The sequence below is a fragment of the Grampus griseus genome (genome assembly GCF_964374135.1).
Source record: "Grampus griseus genome assembly, chromosome: Y".
In the NCBI taxonomy this organism is placed as follows: domain Eukaryota; kingdom Metazoa; phylum Chordata; class Mammalia; order Artiodactyla; family Delphinidae; genus Grampus; species Grampus griseus.
In genome coordinates this window covers 6,900,338-6,923,219 of record NC_139016.1, presented here as the reverse complement: position 1 = coordinate 6,923,219, position 22,882 = coordinate 6,900,338, and the positions used below count along the sequence as shown (strand labels likewise).

At 53.1% G+C, this 22,882-nt stretch overlaps 1 protein-coding gene across 2 annotated transcripts in view; it reads right to left on the bottom strand.

Annotated features, from left to right (window-relative positions):
• Nucleotides 1–1,409: 1,409 nt before the first annotated feature.
• The window catches only part of LOC309817719 (F-box-like/WD repeat-containing protein TBL1X), a 229,857-nt gene continuing 208,384 nt past the window's right edge, over nucleotides 1,410–22,882 (bottom strand). For both annotated transcript variants that reach the window (XM_082646983.1, XM_082646984.1), the window contains exons 7-17: nucleotides 21,345–21,477; nucleotides 20,824–20,965; nucleotides 19,981–20,044; nucleotides 19,764–19,861; nucleotides 17,447–17,507; nucleotides 11,868–11,989; nucleotides 8,260–8,334; nucleotides 7,767–7,894; nucleotides 5,857–6,022; nucleotides 4,023–4,124; nucleotides 1,410–3,079 (exon numbers count right to left, since the gene is read on the bottom strand). In XM_082646983.1, coding sequence (XP_082503109.1) covers nucleotides 3,053–3,079; nucleotides 4,023–4,124; nucleotides 5,857–6,022; nucleotides 7,767–7,894; nucleotides 8,260–8,334; nucleotides 11,868–11,989; nucleotides 17,447–17,507; nucleotides 19,764–19,861; nucleotides 19,981–20,044; nucleotides 20,824–20,965; nucleotides 21,345–21,477 — 1,118 coding nt within the window. In that variant the 3' untranslated portion in view covers nucleotides 1,410–3,052. The remainder of the gene's footprint in view (nucleotides 3,080–4,022; nucleotides 4,125–5,856; nucleotides 6,023–7,766; nucleotides 7,895–8,259; nucleotides 8,335–11,867; nucleotides 11,990–17,446; nucleotides 17,508–19,763; nucleotides 19,862–19,980; nucleotides 20,045–20,823; nucleotides 20,966–21,344; nucleotides 21,478–22,882) is intronic.

The window sequence follows — 22,882 nt, the reverse complement described above, 5'->3', positions numbered from 1 at the left end:
CTTACGTTTGACAAAGTGCACTTCACTTGGCTCCAAGATCTATTTTTAGAAAGACAAAACGAACGTCACGTTCTGGGTGTCACGTGGGGCCAGACGTGCCCCGTGGGGCAGCATCCCTTTCCCAGGTGTGCGCAGAATGAGTTCTCAGTCACCGCAAACCCAACCGAAAATCCCGGGGAGAGTCGTTGTGTTACTCCTGCTTTCAGAATCGAGGTCCCATTTGGTCACCGAGACTGAGGCTTTTACTTCCAAGTGTTAGAAGCTGTACACGACGCCCAACGCTAACACGAGCCACGGGGCACCGATGACAGGGACGCGTCCGCTGAGCGCTGGCTGGCATGGTGCAGCTGGTAAGCAGCGTCTGCGGCTCAGGGCACGGCTGCCGTCCTGCTGAGAGTGGGGACGGGTTTCCAGGGGCGCTGGCTGCCTCCTCGTCTTGCCTCCCTGGGGCCCCTGGGAGGCTCCCTCCCAGTGGTCGGCCGAGGACGCCAGGAACGCGGACGGTCTGCCTTCCTTAGCCTCAGGTCACTGCCAGGGCCGGGATCGAGCCCCGTGTCAGCGGCCTCACAGCCCTCGGCTCCAACCCGGCAAGTCCCAACTGGTTCAGATTTACCAAGAGGCTAAAGTCGGCGCTTGGAGACCCTGGGTGCCGACCGTCCGGTGAGCATCGTGTCGCGAACCGACCGTCTTCACCCGCCAGCAGGCTTTGGCTCGTCAAACGCAAACTGTGTCCTGACCCTGGACAGCGGATGCCTGCAGACGTGACACATTTCCATTGGGTGAGGGGGTCCAGATGGTGTTCGTCTAGACCCCCCCGAGCTGCACCCCAAACCTAGTACCTTCTTGGTGGCAGGGCGTTACCAGTGCGCCCGGGGACATCTGCCATCTTCACAGACGGCAGTGGAGACCCTGGAGGACTTTTATCTTCTTAAAGGCCAAGCGTTTAGGCAACAGGTCCCAAGTGAAACGCTCCGCTCCCACATAACCAGGGCACGTGTTGGTCTCCTGCAGACGGGGCTCGAGTAACTCGCAGATCCACGGAGGCCCATAAATGATCCGAGGAAGATGAATGCACTCTGGCTCGCGGGGCTGGTCCCGGGACAACCCGAGGCTTGCAGGAGGGCCTGGTCTGCTCTGCCCGTTAGCTTTTGACTCCACGGACAGACAGCACCCTCTAAGTGACACCGGGCCTTGTTGCTGGAACACACACACACGGCTGCACCCTGCCTGGCGCCAGCCCCCCGGGCCCGGCCCCCTGCCCCATCCCAGCCTGTGGCTGCAGGAAGACGGACGAACCCAGAGGCCCTGTCTTCCGCTGCTTCCCCCGCTGCTAATTTAAAAGATGGGTCAGCGTCGGGTTACGACAACAAAAGTACAAAGGTCACCTGATCCAATGAAAGGAAAACTCCTCTAGGAACACAAAGCCACGTTTAATTTTTTAAAAACAGTAAAAAGATTCATTATTACAAAAAGAAAACCTTTCTCCTCCTCTGTTGCAAGAGGAAGAAACTATGAAGGGGACAGAAATTATTAGTGACACTCTACCTACGGAATTCACCTTCAGGACCGAAAACCTCTCTCCCTGTTCGTTTTTGTCGATATTAGACCCAGTGAGATCCTGGAGCCCGTCCCGTCAGCTGTGCAAGGACCAGCCGAGGTGCTCTTGGTGGGGGGACCACAAGTGGCCCCGCGGCCCGAACGATGCCAGGCGGCATCCTGCCCAGTGGACGGCTGTGACGGCCCCTTTCACGCCGCTGGTCCTGGGAACACTTCTTGGGTCCAAAGGCACGCTTCTCCAGGTCTCTCCTGCTGCCTACTATGTGGTCAACACACCCTGAAACACGCCAAGGTCGTCTTCGAGCTGGAAGGGCCCGGAGTTTCCTCTCTGCTGTAGAACAGTCCCAACGCCGACCCCAGAGCTGGCCCCTTCCCACACAGATTCCTCACTGCCTCTCGACAGGCTGAAAGTGAAGGGAAAAAGCTACCTCAGACCCTGCCTGTGTCTTCCTAAACTTTATTTTTTTTTTTAAATATGAATCACACAAAGCTCTCTATGTCTGATGGCCATTTTAGGATTTTAAAATTGTTTTAACATAAAAATATTTTTTTTTCTCCAAAAATACTCTGGGTTCTTTCTCTTATAAGTCACTTATTTTTTTCTTCCTCCAGTAAAAAGTCCCCCTGCCCTGCCTTCTTACATAAAGCACTTATTATGCGCCAAAAGTGCCCTTGAGACCTAAGATGGGAAGCAACTATGAGGAAGGGGCGGAGAGAGTGCGCGAGGGGGAGGGGGGAGGGGAGGGGAGGGCGAGAAAGCCCCGCCTGTCAGAGACTCTGTGAGGGCGTGATGCCAATCAAGACCACGAAGGAAGGAAGGAAGGAAGGAGGTGGAGGGGGCAGGCGACATCAGCAAAGAAGCAACAAACCCAAAACAGTTTCCACCTCAGACCCAAGGCCCCCAGACGACAGGATTCCAGCCCATAGAAAAACCACGTGACAAAGAGTCTAGAAAATAGAAAGTGTTGGGATTACAAAGCTGCCCGTGTCATCCGTACAAACTGGTCTTTGAACATCCTGGTGAGAGTAACTGTAGTGTCCAAATTTTTAGGAAGAAAAAAAAAAAAAACCCACCACGTGAGGAGTTCCCCACCCCCCTTTTGGTTTATCACAGCATTTTTTTTCTTTTTCTTTTTGGCACAGTTTTTTTTTTTTTCTTTTCCTCTCAGCCATCAGAGCCTGTTCTGGATGGAAACCAAACCGTGCACCGTCTAGCTGGTGGCTTCGTGCTTCCCAGGCTGAATGTTCCAGGTGGAAACCATTCTTTTCCCCCTTTGATATGACTGTGTGTATGTTTTTGTTTTAAACTTCTTGATAAAGATTACAAAAAAATAGAGACTCCTGTGGCCAGGGCTGAGTTGATTTCAAAGTACACTCTAAGGTCAAGTTCATACAGTTTTGGAGCCGACAGAACCGTGTCTGAATAGTGCTACAACCCCACACATTCACTGCTGGTCCGGTAGAATTCTCTTCTTGTTTCTAAAATACTCCGTGTTTACTTTCGCAGATCTAAGACACACACCTGGAAGGAGAGAGAAAGCTCCTGTTATCTCGAGACACGACACAAGACGCCTTTAGAGCAGAGGATGGCAGACGGCCCGTGGACCAAATCCAGCCTGTTACCCACTTTTGACAAAGTTTTATTGGTACACAGTAGAGAGGGTTCAGAGCATCTCTAACGACAGGCTAACGTCTGAGCATCTGACCAACCAACCCCAGGCAAACAGGACAGAGGGGAACAGCCAGGTCAAGGGCTATGCTGGGAACTAATGGGGTGGCCACAGCCATGGGCGGGTGTCACAGACCAGACACCGACACGGCGGGGCAGAGGGCAAAACACACCTGAGCACACATCTGGGGCCGGGCTGACATCTGGCCAGCCAGCCCATTGCCACCTGCCCTACAGCTCATGGCAGTTCCAAGTGCAGGCGTGAATCCAAAAGCTAGACATCTTAGGGGATCAGCAGAGGGCCACCGGGACCCCGGAGACCCGTGGAATGCAAAGTCGGGCCTTTATCAGCAGAGGGCCCAGCAGGCTGGGAGCCAAGGCAGGACCAAGTTTCTCAGCCTCGGCACCTGCGCTCCTTGGGGCCGGTCACATCTCTCCTGTGGGCGTCCTGTGCCCTGCAGGAGGTCTGAGCAGCAGCCCTGGCCTCCGCCCACCAGATGCCAGTAGCCCCCCGACCAGAGCGGTGGCACCCAAAACGCCTCCAGACGCTGCAGATGTCCTCCAGGGGGCAGAATCACCCCGGCTGCGGACCACCAATTTCACCGAGAAAACGCCATTCAGGAAGTCAGAGAGACGGCTGCTCCCAGAGGCCCAGCAGTTTCCTTCACCAACACACTGGCCGCGGCGCTCGGAGGCCACCACAGCGCCGGAAGCCCCCGCGGGTATCAGGGGTCTGACTTTTCGCGTCTCCACCGCCGAGCCCTCCGCCCCCCCGGAAACTACGGGTGCTGCTTACGGAGCCGTCCGACGCACTGGCGCCCACTTTGTCCCCTCGGGCGTTCCAGCACACCTCGAAGATGCCGCCGGTGCCTCGGTAGCTGTGGACGAGACTTCCGCTCTGCAAAGCAAAGCCACCGTCACTCGCGATGCAGAGCGCCGACGTGGACCCCCAGGGTGTCGGCACAGAAACGTTCAAACATAGAAGCTAACGGAGTTTTCAGTGGCCGTAACGCGCCTCTCAGACCTGCTGCCACGGGGGGCACAGCTGACCTACGGCAGCCCGCGGAGTCGACCTAAACATGTTGCAGCCGAGGTCACGCCTCCCAGGGGTCATTCCCGGGGGCCAGCGACCGAGGGTGGCAGGGGGACTGAGGCAGCCGGGGAAGGGGCACGTCAACAAGATCTCGCGTGTGTTTATATTTAGAGAAGGCGTCCATCGCACTGAGGATTAAGGAGACCCTCGACATGTCTCAAAGAGTTCTGTGACTTATAAAAAAAAGTAAGTAAAGGGGTAAAATGATTTAATGACTTGCTGACAGCAGGAGTTATCTAACTGATGATGTCATTTCAGAAATCCATCCATCACTATTTCCAGTGAGAGCTCCATGAACAGACGGCTACACGCTAATGTCTGTTTTCCGGGTGGCCCATCTGGGGCTCTGAAGCTGGGCTCGGCACCAGGCTGGCTCCACGTAAGGGCCGCCGTCGCCTCTTACTCGCGGAGAAGACATGAGCACGTGAGGCGGCTCCTGGGAAGCCTGAGGTCTCAGTGGACCACCCTCGGGCCCCAACGCCCCGCCCCGCCAGCTAACGTGGCTCCCGCACCGCCCCCCTGCACCAGCCACAAGGGGGAGCGGGCTTGAGAAAGTACATCCATCCAAATGCCACCCAGGCCTAAAGGAATCGGGAAGGAGCGTGGGAACAAACAGGAGGGGAGGGATTTCCCTGGCGGTCCAGTGGTTAGGACTCCGCGCTTCCACTGCAGGGGGCACGAGTTCAATCCCTGGTCGGGGAACTAAGATCCCACGTGCTGCACAGGGCGGCCAAAAAATACAAAAGACAAAACGAAACAAACAAAAAAAACCCCCCAGAAAACCAGGAGAGGAGAGGCCATTTCATCCATCCTGAGGCCACACAGGATGGATTGCTGGCTGTCTGCAGTGATCCCTCCCATAGCACATTTCCCTCTTCCATTAGCAGGAGACACAAGAGCCCAGTATACTCAAACACCGTCTCCTTTTACTTCTGTGACAGCACAACCAACAGGGACATTCCTGCTGCTACCCAAACATAAAACACTTCCCTTCAAAAAATCAAAATGCCATGACAACAGCCAACGAATATTCCCCATGGTCCTTGATTTTGTTCCCTGAAGAAGCTACAGGAGCTGGTGTGGAGCAGAGGCGGTCAGGGCTGGCCTCCCCCCGGACGGCCGTTCCCCCTGGAAAGCTCGGATGGAATGCCACTTCTGACCTAGACCTCAGTACCCACAGGGCAGCGTCTCGGGTGGGAAGATGACTGGGTTACGATCTTCCAAGGTGACTGCTCATGCCCAAGAGAAGGAAGAGGCAGGTGGAGGGCTTACCCGCCAAGGACTCAGAAAAAGCAACGAGTCGATGGGCGTCCCTGGCGGGGAAGACCGACCGCCCCCACGGAACACAGGGCAGATGGCACCGGGTCTGGGGTCCACCCGGGGAGCTGGGGTTTGTGTCACGGCTCCGCGTCTGAGGTGAGGCATTCCTGAGCACACACTCATTCCCTGGTTGCCGTTCCGGGCGTGGGCCACCGAAAACACGACTGTGGGGGCGCTCCCTCTGGAGAGGAGTGGGCAGTGGGAATCAGGGAATTACCTGAGTGTTCCAGATGTGCACACACTTGTCAAAGGAGCCGCTGGCCAAGTGCTTCCCGTCGGGGCTAAAAGCTACACTATAGACTGGTTCCTGGTGTTTGGTGAGTGTGTGGATGCAAACACCCCGCTCCACGTCCCACAGTCGAACTGTAGAGTCGAACGAAGCACTGGAAAGACGGGAGAGAAAACGTCACCACAACACACGCGGGGTCCCGACTGTTTCCCTAAGACGCGGCACGGACAGCAGGCGCTGCTCTCCCTTCCTGGCTCTTACGTTTCGAGACAACAAGCGGGTACACTCTTCCTCTTCTAAACCGTGAACCAGATACACTGAAAACAAAGCCACGGTCGTAAAACAAATCTTCTCCTTTTTTTGGGTGCTGTTACGAGGGAAACAAACTGACGTCCATACTCATTTGTCTGTGTGTTTTTCTAAGATATGAATGATACGTACTTTTGTATTCACTACATTTTCTAAAGTGCTCCCACAACTTACCAACACAACATCTATCGCTGCCAACTGAAACAGTGCTGAGAGCCGTATTTGGGGAAATACCAAACCGAGCGAGTACAGAATTAAAATATAATTGCATCCAAATACACAATCGCACTCCTGGGAGCTGCAAATTTCAGTAATTTCCAAATTTGAAAGAAGAGTACACAGCACAAAGATGCTTCACCCGGCGCTCCTTCTCTCTGCAGGGGCTTCCAGGCAGCAGCATGTCCCTCTATGCTCGTTAAGTAGAACGACCGCTTACGCTCGTAACGGGTGCCACGTGATACAAAGCACCTTCCAAGTTATAAAGAAAATCTGTACCCTAGACATTTAAGTGGATTTCACGACAGTTACTTGAAATAAGAGAGTAACAGCCTTCGTGTCTTTCTGGATCGGCCTTTCAGCCGATGTGGGACTTCCGTCCAGTGTTTTCTAACAGGTGGCCTGGGGTCGGTCCTCTCAGTTCCAAGAGTCCTTGCTGCCGGGCGAGGCCGCCCACCCCACAGCTACACCACAAAGACGGAGGGCTCTCCCTCATTTATAGGAGGGCCATGCCACCTGCCACTTCTCCCCACAACCCTGTTCTCTGCACCTATACAGAACCAACCCACTCGTGCTTCCTGGCAGGGAAACATTCCTTGCAAGCCTGGTCTTTCCCAGGCCAAACAGCTAAACACACACCCACGCTCTGTTGGATCACGGTCTCCAGACCCCTAAGTAATCCGGAAATTCAGCCTCAGAATCTCTTTAGTTCGTTTTTCTAAAGGTTCGTGTTAAAATATCATATTGGGATTGGAACGTTATATCGTGCATGGGGTCCAATGAGCGCGGGGACAAGTCTGCTGACCGCAGCCTAAGTGACGTAGTTCTGCGGAGGCCACTGTGGTGACTTACAACCACTCTTCCCAATTCTGGCATCTGACTGACTGGCCACTCCTCTGCCTCCAATGCTGGTGTCCTGGCGGGAGGGGGGCGTTCACTGTATAAACGGTTAGGTCAGATCTGGCTGCGGCTGGGGAGACTTTACCACCATTCAGCATTGTCACCACCTGCAGCTCCAAGTTGAACCAAGTACACCAAGCCCGAGGTCCAAGCTGAATTGTTTCCTTTCTCCATCAGGAAAGCAAAGCGCCGGGGGCCCGGACATGTATTGATTCCTCTCACCAGCCTCATGGTTAAGACCGTCCTTACCTCAAGTTAGCCGTCACGTGATAATTTATGTCTCGGGGCCCTTTCAAAATCAGCCGCCTCTCCGTTCTTTGGAAGGGTGTAAGCACATTTGGAAGACAACTTGGCAACATTTTCTGGGCTCTCTGGATATGAATAACGTTTCCCGGCCATGTTGCTGGCTCAGCCACAGTGAGCACGGCTACTTTTAGGAACCGAGACCGGGCTGAGGGCTGTCTCCCCTTTACCTTGCTAGCATGATGTTGGAGTTGGGGTTGCTGGTGGCTGGCCCGGTGGGACTCCACTTTATGGTATATATTTCTTTGCTGTGAGCTTGAAGGTCATGAACACACGTATCCTGCTTCATACTCCAGATCTAGAGAACACATTGGGGACAAGGTGAGCAACGGCTGCTTCTCCCACCGGGGGAGGTTCTCCACCATCCCTGCTGGGAGCGTTCCTTAGGTTACCGCCTCTGGGAAGCTCACGCCCAGCGGGGTGGGCAGCTGGCAGACTGGCCAGCAGAGGGGCCGGCTGAACACTAGGGGGCGCCCATGAGAAAGGCCGCAGGAAGGGCAGGATGAAGCAGGAGGTCACTGCAGGACAGCGACTTGCCATTTGCCAAGCGGGAACAGCGCTCAGAACAGAATATGCAGCCGGGGGAGCAGTGAATGTTAAGACCAGCACTGAGTACAGGGGGTCGTCTGGGGTCAAACGGCTCAGCCTTTTAGAATGCTTTACCTTTAATGTCATGTCATCAGAGCAGGATGCTAGCAACATCCCAGAAGGGTCCCATTTGATGGCATTGACCTCATTCTGAAAGAGAGCAAAGGGTTTCAAAAAGAAAGAAGGGCCTGGGCGCAGTAATACAACCTTCCAGCAGGGGGAAGGAGCGCACCGTCCTCTCTGCAAAAAGCTTACTTGCATCCACCCTGGATAGAAAAGAACACTCCCAGGCCACGTGCACATGCCCCCTTTCCTTACTCCGCCTAGCTCCGTGATACAAAATGTACAGCCGTGTGCCACACATAACCAGCCACCCCCATCTCAGTTCTCTAAGGAAAAAAAAAAATCACAACTAGGAAGGAAGCCGAATGAATTTACACAGCGTAAGGGCAGCACGTAAAACCAGGAAGACCTGTAAGTTATTTTAAAGCTGACTCGGAAAGTCATTTTCCTGCTCACTCTTGATACAGCAGCTGCCCGCTCTGTCTAAATCTGTCAGGACACGTCTCTTTTGGTGCTAAGTGGAGGGGGAGGAAACGTAAAGAAGCAAGGTTGCCAGAGGGGTAAACCCAGGCCCAAGACGATGTGACCTGAACACACACACGCAGACGAGCACACGTTACCTGGCTACTTTCAGAGCAAACAGAGCCAAGTAAACAGAACGCCGTAACTCGGCCCATATGGAAAGCTCTAGCAGGCGGGCCAGTGTGCGAAGGGGACGGGGGGGGGGGCGGGGGGGGGGGAGGCGCAGAAAGGAACAAGGCCGCAGGCGGCCTTCCGGTTCTGGAGGCCAGGGGACCTCAAGGCTAAATCCTGGAGGACGAGGCAAATGCTCCCGTGGGCAAGGGAGCCGCCTGCAGCTGAGTGGAGGCGGGGAACGATGTGCCCGGCGGGGTGGGCCGGGGAGAGACGGCGGGAGCCAGCCGCGGGTCTCGGGCCTCCCATTTCTAGTAGGGGGACCGTGGAGCCCCGTCCCGTTCCCTCATGCCTGTTGCTGCAGCCTAACAATTAACTCATTTCACACCCATAATTAACTTCCCAATTAATCCCACGCTGCTAAGTGCTCTGGTTTGGATGATAAATGGTAATGGTCACGCCACTTGCTAAGGGCACTGAGTGCTGAACGGTGCGAGACAGGGAGGGATAAGGCTGCGTCTGTGTTCCATGTGGTACCCGTGGTGGAAGGCCCAGAAAAAAGGGAGGGATTGGAGCCTGCAGTACAAGGAGCAGGCCTGTGGGTGAGCCCGGGAGGTCGAGGTGGTCGGACAGAGTGTGTGTGCACAGGCAAGCGGACCCAGGAGGACACCAAGAGAGGCGGTGCCTGGTGAGAGGTGCGCACCGGGGACAAGGGCAGCGTGGGAGGCTCTGAGTGTAACTGCTGAGAACAGAACCCGAGGGCGCATCTCCAAGGACCTGCCTGCAAGAGGGAGCTGGTGCCCACTGACTGTCCCCAGTCGAACCCCCTCTCATCTTCCAGGGTGCAAGTGGACTTTCCTCTCCCTCCCTCTGCAGCCCAAGTCACAATTCCCAGAAAGCACCCAGAAACGGCTCACGGGGTCTCGGGAAGAAATCAGCTCAACTACATTTAGCTCACAGCGTGTGTGGAATGATGGGCTGCAATGAGACCCGTTTAAAGAGCCAGGTGGTGCGATGGCACAAAAGTCCCGAATGGGGCATACGGCAAGTCACAAAGATTTCCTAGTGAAAGCTCAGGGACGGTCTAGGCGTAGAGGAGAAGTAAGTTTAGGTCAGAAAAATTAAAAAAGAAGGGTCTGTTTATAGCCACGACAAGATGGTAACGGGACAACTGGTCCCTGGGCTCTGAAAGAACCTTCTTTTGGAAGCAGGGACCTGTAGGGACAGATGCTGGAGGAAGTGGGTACTAAGGGAACGCAAGTGCCAAGGACAACGCAACTTATGTCAGGTAAGTTAGTGGCAAGGGACGCCGTGAGTCAAAGGTGGGGAACAGTGCAGGTGTGAGGCGCTCAAAGCCAGCAGGTCCTCCAGGAGGACCGGGGTAGAGGCGGGGGCGTTGCACACTAGAGGGATCTGCCAGGGAAAGGCTGCAAAGAGCCTCATGGGCTATGCGGGAGGATCTGATGATGCATCCAGAGAACAAAAACGCTAATTTGAAAAGACACACGCACCTCAATGTTCACAGCAGCGTTATTTACAATAGCCAAGACATGGAAGCAACCTAAGTGTCCATCAACAGATGAGTGGATAAGGAAAATGTGGTACACACACGCACACAGACACGGAATACTACTCAGACAAGAAAAGAATGAAATTCTGCCGCTGGCAACAACATGAACTTGGAGGGTGTTGTGCTTAGTGAATAAACTAAGTCAGACAAATATCGTATGCTATCACTTATATGTGGAATCCAAAAAAATACAACAAACTAGTGAATATAAGAAAAAAGAAGCAGGGCTTCCCTGGTGGCGCAGTGGTTGAGAGCCCGCCTGTCGATGCAGGGGACGCGGGTTCGTGCCCCGGTCCGGGAGGATTCCACATGCCGCGGAGCGGCTGGGCCCGTGAGCCATGGCCGCTGAGCCTGCGCGTCTGGAGCCTGTGCTCCGCAACGGGAGAGGCCACAGCAGTGAGAGGCCCCCGTACCGCGAAAAAGAAAAAAAAGAAAAAAGAAGCAGACTCACAGGTACAGAGAACAAGCTAACGGTTATTGCTGGGGAGAGGGAAGGGGGAGGGGCAAGACAGGGGGAGGGGATTAAGAGGTACAAACTATTACGCATAAAATAGATAAGCTACAAGGATATAGTGTACAGCACAGGGAATATACCCAATATTTTATAATAACTATAAATAGATTATAATCTTCAAAAATTTGAATCGCTATGTTGTACACCTGAAACTTATATAATATTGTAAATTAACTACACCTCGATAAAAAAAATTAATTAATTAAAAAAAGGAATTCAGTGAGAAGTCAGCTGGTGTCTTGAGTTTCTTGGATTGAATGTTGTTTTCCACCAAATTTAGGAAAATTTGGCAAAATCATCGTTTCAAATAATTTTTCTGTTCCATTCTTTTCTTCTCTCTCCATTACACATATATGCTAGAGCTCTTCACACTGTCTCGTAGGTCATTAAGCCTCTATTCATTTGTTCAATCTTTTATCAGTTCTTCAAATTGGCTAGCTTCTGTGATCTCTCTTCAGGTTTACTAACCTTATTTCTGCAATCCCTCCACCATCCATTAAGATTTTCACTTCAGACATTCTACCTCTCAATTCTGAGATTTCCCCTTGACTGTTTTAAGAACGGTTTTCCTTCCTCTGCTGCCCTTCTGCATCTATTCACTCATTACAAACAGCCTTTCCTTTGTTTCCTCACACAGTCTAATAATAGCTACTTTAAAGTCTTTCCTGCAAAATCCAACATCTGGCTCATCTCAGGTCACTTTTTTTTTTTACACTGCCTTCCCAGATGGATAACTGGGTTAGCCAATCACCTGAGATAGCTACAACAGCCCAAGGAGCAGTGGGCTGCACAAGAACTGGTCTGCAGTCACAGCATCCTTTAACTCTAGGCAGAGAGGAGCCAGCTCCCAGCTCCCAGCACATTCGCACGAACCTGAGCCCCACAGTCAGAACTCGCACTTACTGTGTGTCCCTGGAACGTTTTGACCGGGCGGTCACAGCCGAGTCTGCAGACGTGGATACACATGTCTGTGCTACACGAAGCAAAGGTAGTGTTGTTCTGCCAATCCACGTCAAGGGCAGGGGCTGTGGAGCAGCAAATGGTCAGGGGGGAACATTTGCATTTAGCAGTTGTGCACAGAGCTCAGGCGACTTAGAAGAAGTAACAGCACAGTCAAGATGCCTAAGGACAAGATAAAGCAGCACCCCCAGTGTGAACACAGCCTCTGTCCCCCACAGACCTGAAAGTCTGTCCTTCCCATTTGGAGGGATGCCCAGAGGCCTCCGGAGCGAGACCCCGTGACACCTCGGGCGGCATAAGCGCAGTCTCTTGCTCCCCTGGCACAGGTGAGACAGGGTAGGGGAGAAGCACGCCGTCTTCTCCCGCACCTTGCCGCTCCCAGGAATATCACTGTGCTGGGCTGACTGGATGTGTTTTAGGTAGAGAGGAGAGGAAAAAGATTTCATATCCTGTGTTCAATGTATCCGCACTGAGAAAATCTCCCACAGGGACTTCCCTGGTGGTCCAGCGGTTAGGACTCCGTGCTCTCCCTGCCGAGGGCCCGGGTTCCATCCCTGGCTGGGGAACTGAAATCCCGCAGGTCACGTGCCGCGGCCCCAAAAAATCCCCCACCACACAATGAATGCATTCCACCAACTGGAGGATACTCATCGTTGACAAGGGGACAGCCTGAGGGGACGCAAGTGACCTTATGGTGAACGCTGCCTCTGGCTCCTGGGCCTTTCTCAGGGGCGCGTGGCTCCAAGAGCTCTGTGAGGTTTGGGGGATGGTGACGGCCCTCTTCCCTTCTCCCGACCTCCCCGAGAGACTACTCAGCATCTTTGTTCTCTCCACACGCTTCCTTGTTTCTGGACACACAGAGGGTTAAGTCCTGCAAGCCCCTGGTGAGATCTTCATCGACAGATCGATCCCTGACCATGTCCCACGTGTGTTTCTTACAGGCAGGTCAGCACTGGATTGGGAGAAGAATCCAGCTTCCTCAGGATACGCTAACTCGGACTGCCCCTCCCGTGCTCAGCCTTAAAGCAAGAGGTGCACCCGTGCACACGCGCCAGCCTTCCACAGCCGCAGGGCTGGATCCCCTTGGCTCCCCTGTCCAGCTCTGTCCCCACACAGAGGCTACGGGTGGGAGGATGTGGCCGGGAGGCAGCAGGCTCTTTCAACACCCCAGGGCGTGCATCTCTGTGTGTCACACCCCCTGCAGAGCGGTTCAGCATGGGCCCACGGTTTCTGCTGCATTTCCCACGTGTGCCCAGTGGAACAAAGGAACCGGATCCACTTGGTCAGAAGGATGTTCCCGGGAGCCAGAGCGCGAAGAGCAAAGCCGCAGCTGCTGCTGTTTACGACACTGCAGGAGCCAAATCACGAATTCCCGGGCCAGCCTCTGCAGCGGTGTGTGCAATTAATACGCCTGGAAGAGGGACAATCTGGCGGGCGTTTCGGGGGCTGGTGACCAGCACCTGGCCGTTAAGAATTAACGTGCGCTGCACCCCTGCCATCTAAACGGAGGATGCTGTGTGCTCAGGTGTCTGGCCCCATTCTGCGTCGATGCTGCTGCCAGGACCCTGCCCTCCCCCCGGGAGCTCACCATCCAGTGTGGGTGGGGCTAAGCTATGCTGGGGGTCTGTGTGGCCTCCCTGCCCACACTTGGCCAATGAGGTTTGACCGTCGGCAGTAGTCTAGGTACAGCCAAGCATTACTTTGTTTTTTTAAAAAACAAAATTTAATTTTGAAATGCTTACGGAATCGCAGAACGCTGCAGAGATGTAATAGAGGCCCCACGTTGTACCCCTCCCCCACTGGTGGCATCTTATGCCCCTACAGTACAACGCCCAGACCCAGAAGGTGAACGCGCGCCACGTGTGTGCAGTGCGGCACTGTTGGATCACACGCGCAGGCCTGTGTAACGACCACCGCAGTCAAGATCCGGAACCCTGTTCCATCACCACGAGGACCTCCCTGTGCCACGTTATCAGCACACCAAGCCCTCCCTGGACCACCCCTCAACTCTGGCTCCACATCTAAAATTTCGTCATTTCGAGAACGTTATGTCAATGGCGTCATCCAGCACGTGACCCTTGCAGACGGGCTTTTTCCATGCGGCAGAACCCCCTTGAGAACCTATCCAAGCCGTCGCGTGTTATCAGTAGTCGATTGGTAACACTTCCTTGTCACTGCTGAGCGGGGGAACGCCGTCAGGCTCTGAGCTGACACTTCCTGCTGTTGGTAAACAGCGGACGCGCCCCACCAGGCCTTCATGGCGAACACCTACGGGGCAAGGCGGTTTCACAGATCAACCCATCAAATGCTAAGGAAAGGTGCCCCTACCGCTCTCCCTGCCTGCGCTTCCTCCTGAAAAACAGCACCGTTTCTTTCCTTCCATCCTGGACAGTCTCTACCACACCACTTGTCACCGCAAAGAAAGAGCAGAGAACACACAGAGCTTCCTGCCCCAGCAACGGGATACGGGTCGACCTCGTGGGCAGCAACACCGCAGCTGAGAAGCTCTCTCAGGACACAAGAGGCATGTGGTCTGCGGGATGGAAAGCCGTCGCATGGACCTTGGGAATGCTCTGGGAATACTAATTTCCACTGGAAGCCTTGGTACACGAACTCTTAAGATAAAACTGTTAGACGAACCTTACTGATGGCTATTTTGGGCAAATCATCCTCTGAAAAACAGAAGCCAGAGCTCTCTTCATCACAGATATCCCCCACCACGCGAGCACAGAAGTCAGCACACCTGGGGTTCTACGCCTCTGCCCTGTCACTGCATCCGTCCTGGCAGCAGAGGTAGGGATGGTCTTGGGATTATGCCAAACACGATGGAAACCCACCAGGCTCACTTGCTTTGGTCTGCAGAGTCTACAGCACAGAGGTCTGACATGGAGACGACACACACAGATCAAAACCTGGAGACGGGGGTGCCGGGGATGGGGAAAGGGGGAAGGGAGAGCGAGCTCTTCACGGGCAAGGGGTCTCCTTACGGGGTGACAGAAATGTCGTGCAGCTAGACAGTGGGGAGTGCTTTGTACATTCTGCCCGCTCCAAACACACACACACAGAGACACAGACACACAGACACACACACACACAGGCACAGACACACACACACACAGGCACAGACACACACACACACAGGCACAGACACACACACAGACACACAGACACACACACACACACAGACACGTACACACACAGGCGCATACACACACACACAGGCACACACACAGACACAGACACACACAGACACAGACACACACAGACACACACACACAGGCACACACAGACACAGACACACAGACACAGACACACAGACACACAGACACAGACACACACACACACACACACACAGACACACACACACAGACACACACAGGCACACACACACACAGACACAGACACACACAGACACAGACACACAGACACACACACACAGAGACACGTACACACACAGACACACACACAGACACACACACACACAGACACGTACACACACACAGACACACACACACACATAGACACACACACACACACAGACACAGACACACAGACACACAGACACACAGACACGTACACACACAGGCGCATACACACACACACAGGCACACACACAGACACAGACACACACACACACAGACACACACACAGGCACACACAGACACAGACACACAGACACACAGACACACACACACACACAGACACACACACACACACAGACACACAGACACACGTACACACACAGACACACACACACAGACACAGACACACACACACAGACACATACACACACATAGAGACACACACACACACACACACACACAGACACAGACACACACACACAGACACATACACACACATAGACACACACACACACACACACACACACACAGACACACAGACACAGACAGACAGGTCGGGATGCCAAGCTGCCTGCTCTTGGAGCCCTGCCCATTTCCTCGTGGGGAAATATATTCTATAAAACGTCCACCAACTTCCACATCATCAATGGTATCAGATTAAAGCAACAAGAAAATTCACTGGCAGCCCCAGCAGGTGTGTCCGGTGTGGTCCCAAGGACAGCCGTGGAAGAGGTGGGCTGCCTCTCCGGGGTAGCGGGGTGCAAGCCGGCGCCTCCCAGGCCTGCCTCCGTCAGGAGGGAACGGAGTGCCGCGTGGAGTCACAGATGCTGGCGTCCACGCACGTGTCCCAGTCGTGTCAAGGCCTGGTCGGGACCTTTCCTCTTAGTCTGCTCCCTGCAGGACCACGTCCCCCGCGTAGAGCCCTCCCTGGGCACGGAGGAGATGCACCGTCCTGGGGAGTCCTCGGGGCCAGTCCTCTGGTTCAGACCATCGCCAGGCACCCAGAAATACCCAGCAGGAAAGCCCCTCTGCTCCCCTCCTAAACACTGTCCCGGGGCCACCTGACACAGTAAAACGTTCACCCTGTACACTCAGCGATTCCCTCTCAGTGGAGCAGACGCCTCCCGTGAAGGGAAGCGGCACCTACGCCCTGCTGGCGACTTCAAGCCAGCTTCTCCCAACAGTTTATTAGTTTCCACCTCTATCCTCAGATAAGAGACCACATCTAACAACAGGACTCAGTCCCACGGAACATGAAGCATCAGGGGGGAATCTGGGAACCTGGATTCCCTAGACCCCTGGCTGCCCCACGTGGCCTGGTGAGGACCCAACACACACACAGACGTGTGTGGTTGAGAACAGCAGCTACACATTCGTGCAGGCAAGACCACTGCAGGCCTGACGCTGCTCCCTGTAGGAAGGCTTGGCGGCAAGGATGGCGTTGGCCCGAGTCTGGGAATTCGGACTTCCCACCATGCCCTAACTGGTAAGAACGGCTTCTGTGCCTCCACCGTCTGTACAAACAACGTGGTTTATACTGAATCCCACACTCCTCCTGGGAGTGAAGCATTCGGGTGCAGGCGGGCACAGGGTGCCTACGAACCAGAAATGCTGGGCACAGGCTCTGCTGACTTCACACGACCTGTCACACGCATGATCACCGCCTGCTTCCGGGGGAACCCAGCACGTCCTACGCGACTCCATCAGGAGACAACCTTTGGAAGGTCTGGATCTCGCCCCATGTGCCTTTGCCCTCTGCTGACATTGCTTTGTATCCTTTTACTGTAATACATCTGCGCTATGAATTCAGCTGCACGCCCTGGGAGTCGTCCTGGGTGAACTGCTGACGCCGGGCGAGGTCTTAGGGACGCCCCTGACACAGCGCCCTTGGGGCAGCAGCAGAAGGGAGCCCACACCAGTTCTGGGGCTGGTTCGCAGCTTTGCAATGAAACTTTTGAGCGAGCGAGCGCCAAGGGCATCTGTATGTTGGAGGCCTCAAGAGCAGTGCTTCCTGTGAGAAGGGTTTCCTCCCTACCAGCTATATTCCGTGCCTGCCATCCTCTAAGCGTTCACCATTACTTTAAGGGACACCTCCTAGGACTCTGAATTATTATTTTTGAATGACAAAGAATAAAAAGGGAAATTTAAAAAAATACTCACCGGAATGAAACGGAAACTGCTGTTTGGCCTCTCCTGTGTGGGCATCCCAAATTATTGTTGTCTGTGCTCCGCAAAAAAAAAAAAAAAGTTAGTTACTCTTCTTCTTGCAAAGTTTTCTCTAGTAAAATTTATGATATAAGAAAATGCAGTGAGCCCCTCTTTTTTCTAAAGCAGCACTGTCCAATCAACACTATATAAATAGCATGCAAGTCACACAGGGAGTTTAAAATGTTCAGGCACCACACGAAAAAATTAAAAAAGAAACCAGTAAAACTAATTTTAACAAAATTCATTTCACTCCAGCATGGCGAAAATATTATCGTTTCAACATAAGATCCATATACTCGTATCAACAAGATGTCTGGCATTCTCTTTTTCACCCGTGTCTTTGGAATCCAGGGTGTCTCTTACACACTTAACGATCTGGAGGGTCACACTCATGAAGTTGGCCACATGCGCTGGTTACTCCACCAGACACAGCAGCTGGAACTGATATTCGCAAAACTACCAGTTTTGGCGGGAAATCCCCCTTATCCCCAAACATGAAAAACTATTGAAAAAAACTGTAACGATAAACACCTTTTTGGCACTTTTCCCAATGAAAAGCTGCAGAAATGGGTATTTCTGAAAATTCCCCTGACCGTCACTCACTCCGTGAATTGGGATCACTAGACAGAGTAGAGAATTGGGTTACACTGGGGTCTGGCACTGATTTATTGGTCTATATATAAGGAGAAAAAAAAAAAAAGATCTCCTCCCCGGAAAACAAAGTAAATCACAAATGCTTAAGAACGTACTAATGTTGGGAGACACTTAGGGAAGAAGCCATCTGGCAGCTCGATGAAGACCACTGGAATTAGTTCTTAATCAACTGGAAGTTTCAACTGAATTGGAACCTTGACACCTCCCTGTCAATGACGTTTAGTAAAGATTTTACTTTAAGAAGAACTAGTTCTATTTCGTATCGACAGCAGTAATTTTCAGAGGAAGTACTCAGAGCAATGAGTGTCTCTGAAACTTTCGGTCAGCTCCAGACCAATTAACAGTTTGCTTTTTTTGGGGGGCTGCGCCGCAGAGCTTAATAGGATCTTAGTTCCCCAACCGGGAACTGAACCCGGGCCCTTGGCAGCGAAAGTGCGGAGTCCTAACCACTGGACTGCCAGGGAATTCCCAACAATTTTTTGTTTGATGGAGTATAACTGTTTTTCTTAATTGAGCCACTCACAAATCTGGCAAGGCAGAGAACATATAAACCCTTCCACAATTCTGATACAATTTCACCTACTACCATCAACAATTGTAACGTTAAATATGCACTGGGCAAAAGAAAGTATTCCTTACACAAAAGCTTTCAAGAAACTGAAGTACATTTTAGCCACTTTGGGTTAAGCTCGCGCTGAAGGTCAAAGTCAACATCCCTAAATTACATTTCCTCCCCGAGAACGTATCACTTTACAGAAAGCAACTATTATTCCTGCCACGGTTGACTAATCATGGTAGATAGTGTCTGACTCAGAGGCTACTAGAATTCCAAATGTGCATTTCCACTAACCATCCAGTTCATCGCCTGGTAGAAACAGAAGATAATCAGGTAGAAAATTCAAAATGATTAGAAAAAACGGCCTCAGGGGCAGGGAGGACCTGAAGATGCAAAGAATTCTCTGGCAGAGTGTGAAAGCTACAGGGCAGTTGTTATTGGCGGCCAGGGCCTGAGTCTCCCATCCGACTTTATACCAATGTGTCCCGAGGCAAATTAGTGAAGTTCTCTGGGGCTCCATTTCCCCCTCTGTGAAAAGGGCCACATCATCCCAGTGAGCCCCGCCCCTCGCACGGGTGTCTACCTTACTCCTGCCCTCAGGGAAGCCTGCGGTCTACAGCGCGATGCAACAAGTCATCAGATTGGGAAAACGGAAGCCTGGGGAGAGAAAACCGTTTGTGTTCCTAAGATCACCCTGGGCGGGTGCGGTAAGTTTATGCAGAGGACACCCCACGCCAGTGGGCTTCTTCAAGCAGCGGACAAACGCAATTTGGGGATTTTCTTCTTTCTATCAGTGAACTATGAACCTCAAGGAAAAAGGTGTGACGGGCCGGGGGAGAGCTTTGATAAAGGTCTGTAGAGCAGTCTACGGTACATGAAGACACGATGTGCTAGAAATGAACACTAAGACCAAAACCACAGAAGCAAACAAAACAGATCCCTCTGATTTCTTAACGGGAGGCAGAATTCTCAGAATTCGTAGAAAGCATGATGTTATCTGAGATTAAACATAAACAGGCACCTACAGAGGACAGCAATGTATCTTAAGCAAACACTCACTTTGTCTACTCCAGCACTCAAAATGTAATTCCCCTTCTTGTTCCATTTCAAGGCAAAGATGGGGCCTTTATGTTGGCCTAAGGTGCTGGCCAGGTTACCTGGTACGTAAAACACAAACACAGCAAGCGGGGTGACTTCCGGGCCTCAGTCTGTTCCCCGGATGACAACAGGCCAAGCACCTCCTCTCCGACCCCAACACAAGGGCGTCAGGACTTACCGTCTTCCGTCCATATTCTTGCAAAACCATCATAGGAACCTGTAGCCAACAGTGTGCCGTCACTCTGCAGGCCAGAGAGAAACACAGAGCGACAGAAGCAGCTTAGTAGGGGCAGCAGTGGAAAAGGGCCCCTCGCATTATCCCTGGGCGGCAGCACCTGACGTCAACAACAGGTTCCCAGTCACGAGACTCATCAGTCACGCTGGCCTACTTTAGCTCGCACTGCCCTTCAATGAAAACGTGAGACCAAACAGGCTCCCCGTATACAACCATCAAGGAGGCGAGGGGGCAAGGAAAACAGATTGCAACCCCTCACCACTGACGACGTCCGTGAAAATACGGTACGAAAAGTTAGCGTGAGACTCCTGGAGACTTAGGTGAGCTCTTAAAAATATGTGCAAATGGGGAAGAGTGGTGAAATGACAGAATATGCATAAACAGGATAAAGGGCAAGAAAATCAAAAGATGTTCCAATCAGAAAAAAAAAAAGAAGTCAGAGAGCTCTGTGTCTCTCACGTGTTAAATGCACGTAACACAGGTGCTGAAGCGTCAGGGGGGAAAGTCATCTTTCCTTCGTGACAACTCACAGAGCGCCAGCAGAACGGGTTCCCCGATAAAACCACCAGACTCCATCCTGCCAACGTGTGGCTAGGGAACACCCAGCTAGAGGTCCGCCAACACGGAGGGCCTCGGGAGGAGCGCTCAGAAACGGGGGCCAGCCCCCCAGGTGGGCTGACCAACAATACTGCCCCCTTCCTGCGTCTGCCCGGCTCCATCAGCACCACAGCGGCCCTCGCTGTGGTTTACAGACGTTCAAGGGTCTGGGCGGTGGCGGAGGCTTACGTTCCAGTCCAGCGAGGTGACGTCTTTGTTACTGGGGACGTCATGCCCCCCCTCCCGTATACAGTGCCTCAGCACGAGCTGCGTGGAGCCCCCGTTGCTGTTTTCGTTGAGGTTCCATATCCTTGCGGTTGAATCTCCAGATCTGTGCAAGGAACACACACAGCATTCAGCTTCCGGTCCCAGGGCCAGCAATGCTCATCACTACTTGCTGTCTGGCTAGGTCGGGCATCCTCGGCACGGGGTCCTCCGTCTTTTCGATATCGCTGACTCACAGTGGTTTTCTCTTCCCGACCTTTTTTTTGCACTTAGTGATTTGAAATGTCTGTGCATTGCTCCCCAGCCCGCTGAGAAAACGGCTGGACCGGGCACTTCTGCACAGCCTGAGGTACTCGGGGCGCCCCAAGCCCTGGTCTGCACTCACTGGGAAGATGCCACCAACAAGGTACGGAGGGGGAGCGCATGTCCTGTGAGGGAGGACTCGGACACCCAGACCCTGGGCACCCCCAGCCGGACACCCTTACCCGGAAGCCAGGAGGTCACTGACAGGGTTCCAGGCACAGATGAACACCTCAGACTCATGGCCCCGAAGGACGGTGGCTTTATTGGGTGGAATCTCCACGTCTCCGTCTATTTCCATTGGTTTCGAATGATTATCTGTCACAGGAAACAGGGAAAGACACAGGTCTGAGGGATACCAAGGAAACATCCTCAGGGCACGTGGGTTTTACAAACAACCTCCTCTGCCGTCACCCATGGCGATGACAACCAAATCATGGGTTCTGTGTAATTTAGTAGATACGTGACATTTCTTGACAGTCTCCAAATTTGACAGAGGAATAAAAACCGGTATTTACTCTCTATAACTAGGGCGAGGCTAATTTCTAACAACAGCCGGAAGAAGACTGGACAGAAGAGATGACAGCCAGCCGGCTCCTGAGCAGGCGGAAGGTTCCTTCTCTTGACGGGACAACGGGTCTTACCCGGAAGCACCCTGTGAGGTGCTTAGCTGTGAAGCGCCCTACCTGTGAAGCTACCACGGGGGCAGGCCATCATTCTGCTGGAAGCTTGCTACCCTCAACCCCTCAGAGTCTTGGGACTCAAGTGCTATCTTCTGACTGGAGTCGTCTGCGTACCATGCTTTTCAAGCCAAGCAGAACCACCAGGTTTCTGAACCGAAGCAGTCCTCCCTCCATATAACCCACAGGGTCCAGGCTCTGGAAGGGTGACAGGGCATGCTAAGTGCCACCCGGAAGAGATTCCCCCTGGGTAGTGGCCGTTTTCCCCCTCTGTGGCACAAGAAAAAAGATTCTTGAAGATCAGAATGAACGATCACTTCAGAGACTCCATTCAGGCCACAGCCTGCCTTGTAGCAAGATGGGAGCAAAGAGCAGGTGGGACTAGTTTCCGGAACAAGGTGAGAGTCGGAAACCACCGGACGGTGTACGTGGGATGGGGTGCTGGCCAGCCCTCGGGTGAAAAGTAACGCTTAGGGACTCCTGAAACAAAGGCCTGCCAGCCACCGGCGTTCCTTAAGGCATGCGACGGTCTCCACGTGGCCACACTCCCTTAGAGGTTAAGATTTAAAATACACGGTGCAATTTATAAGTTTGCAAAATTTCTGTCTCAGCGGATACAGAGGTTTCTCAGAGCTCACCAATTAGGATCGCTGCCTGGGGCGGAAGCCTAAAGACAAGGACACGTACCTCCTTCCTGTTTTCTTTATTTTGGGCGCCTTGAGGGATGTATCCCACGGGAGTGGGCAGCCCATAAATGACCTGTGGGTAAAAGCCACCTATTTTTTCTTCTTCTTTCCCTGTCCCGTCATCTTGGACCTCGTTAACAGTGATCATGGGGCCTGCCGGCGGGAGGTCTTTTCATCGGACGCTAGACAGATGGGCTTCAAGCCACCCTGCTGTAACATAACCCGCGCTGCAGCCTGCCCCGGCTTCCTGCGCAGCGCTGCAGCTGCATCTCGACTCTAGCGGGAGACGGCCTGTGCCGGGGCGGGGGGATGAGCCGCCCCCGCAGGGGCGGCATGGCTGCTCGGAGGGAAATGATT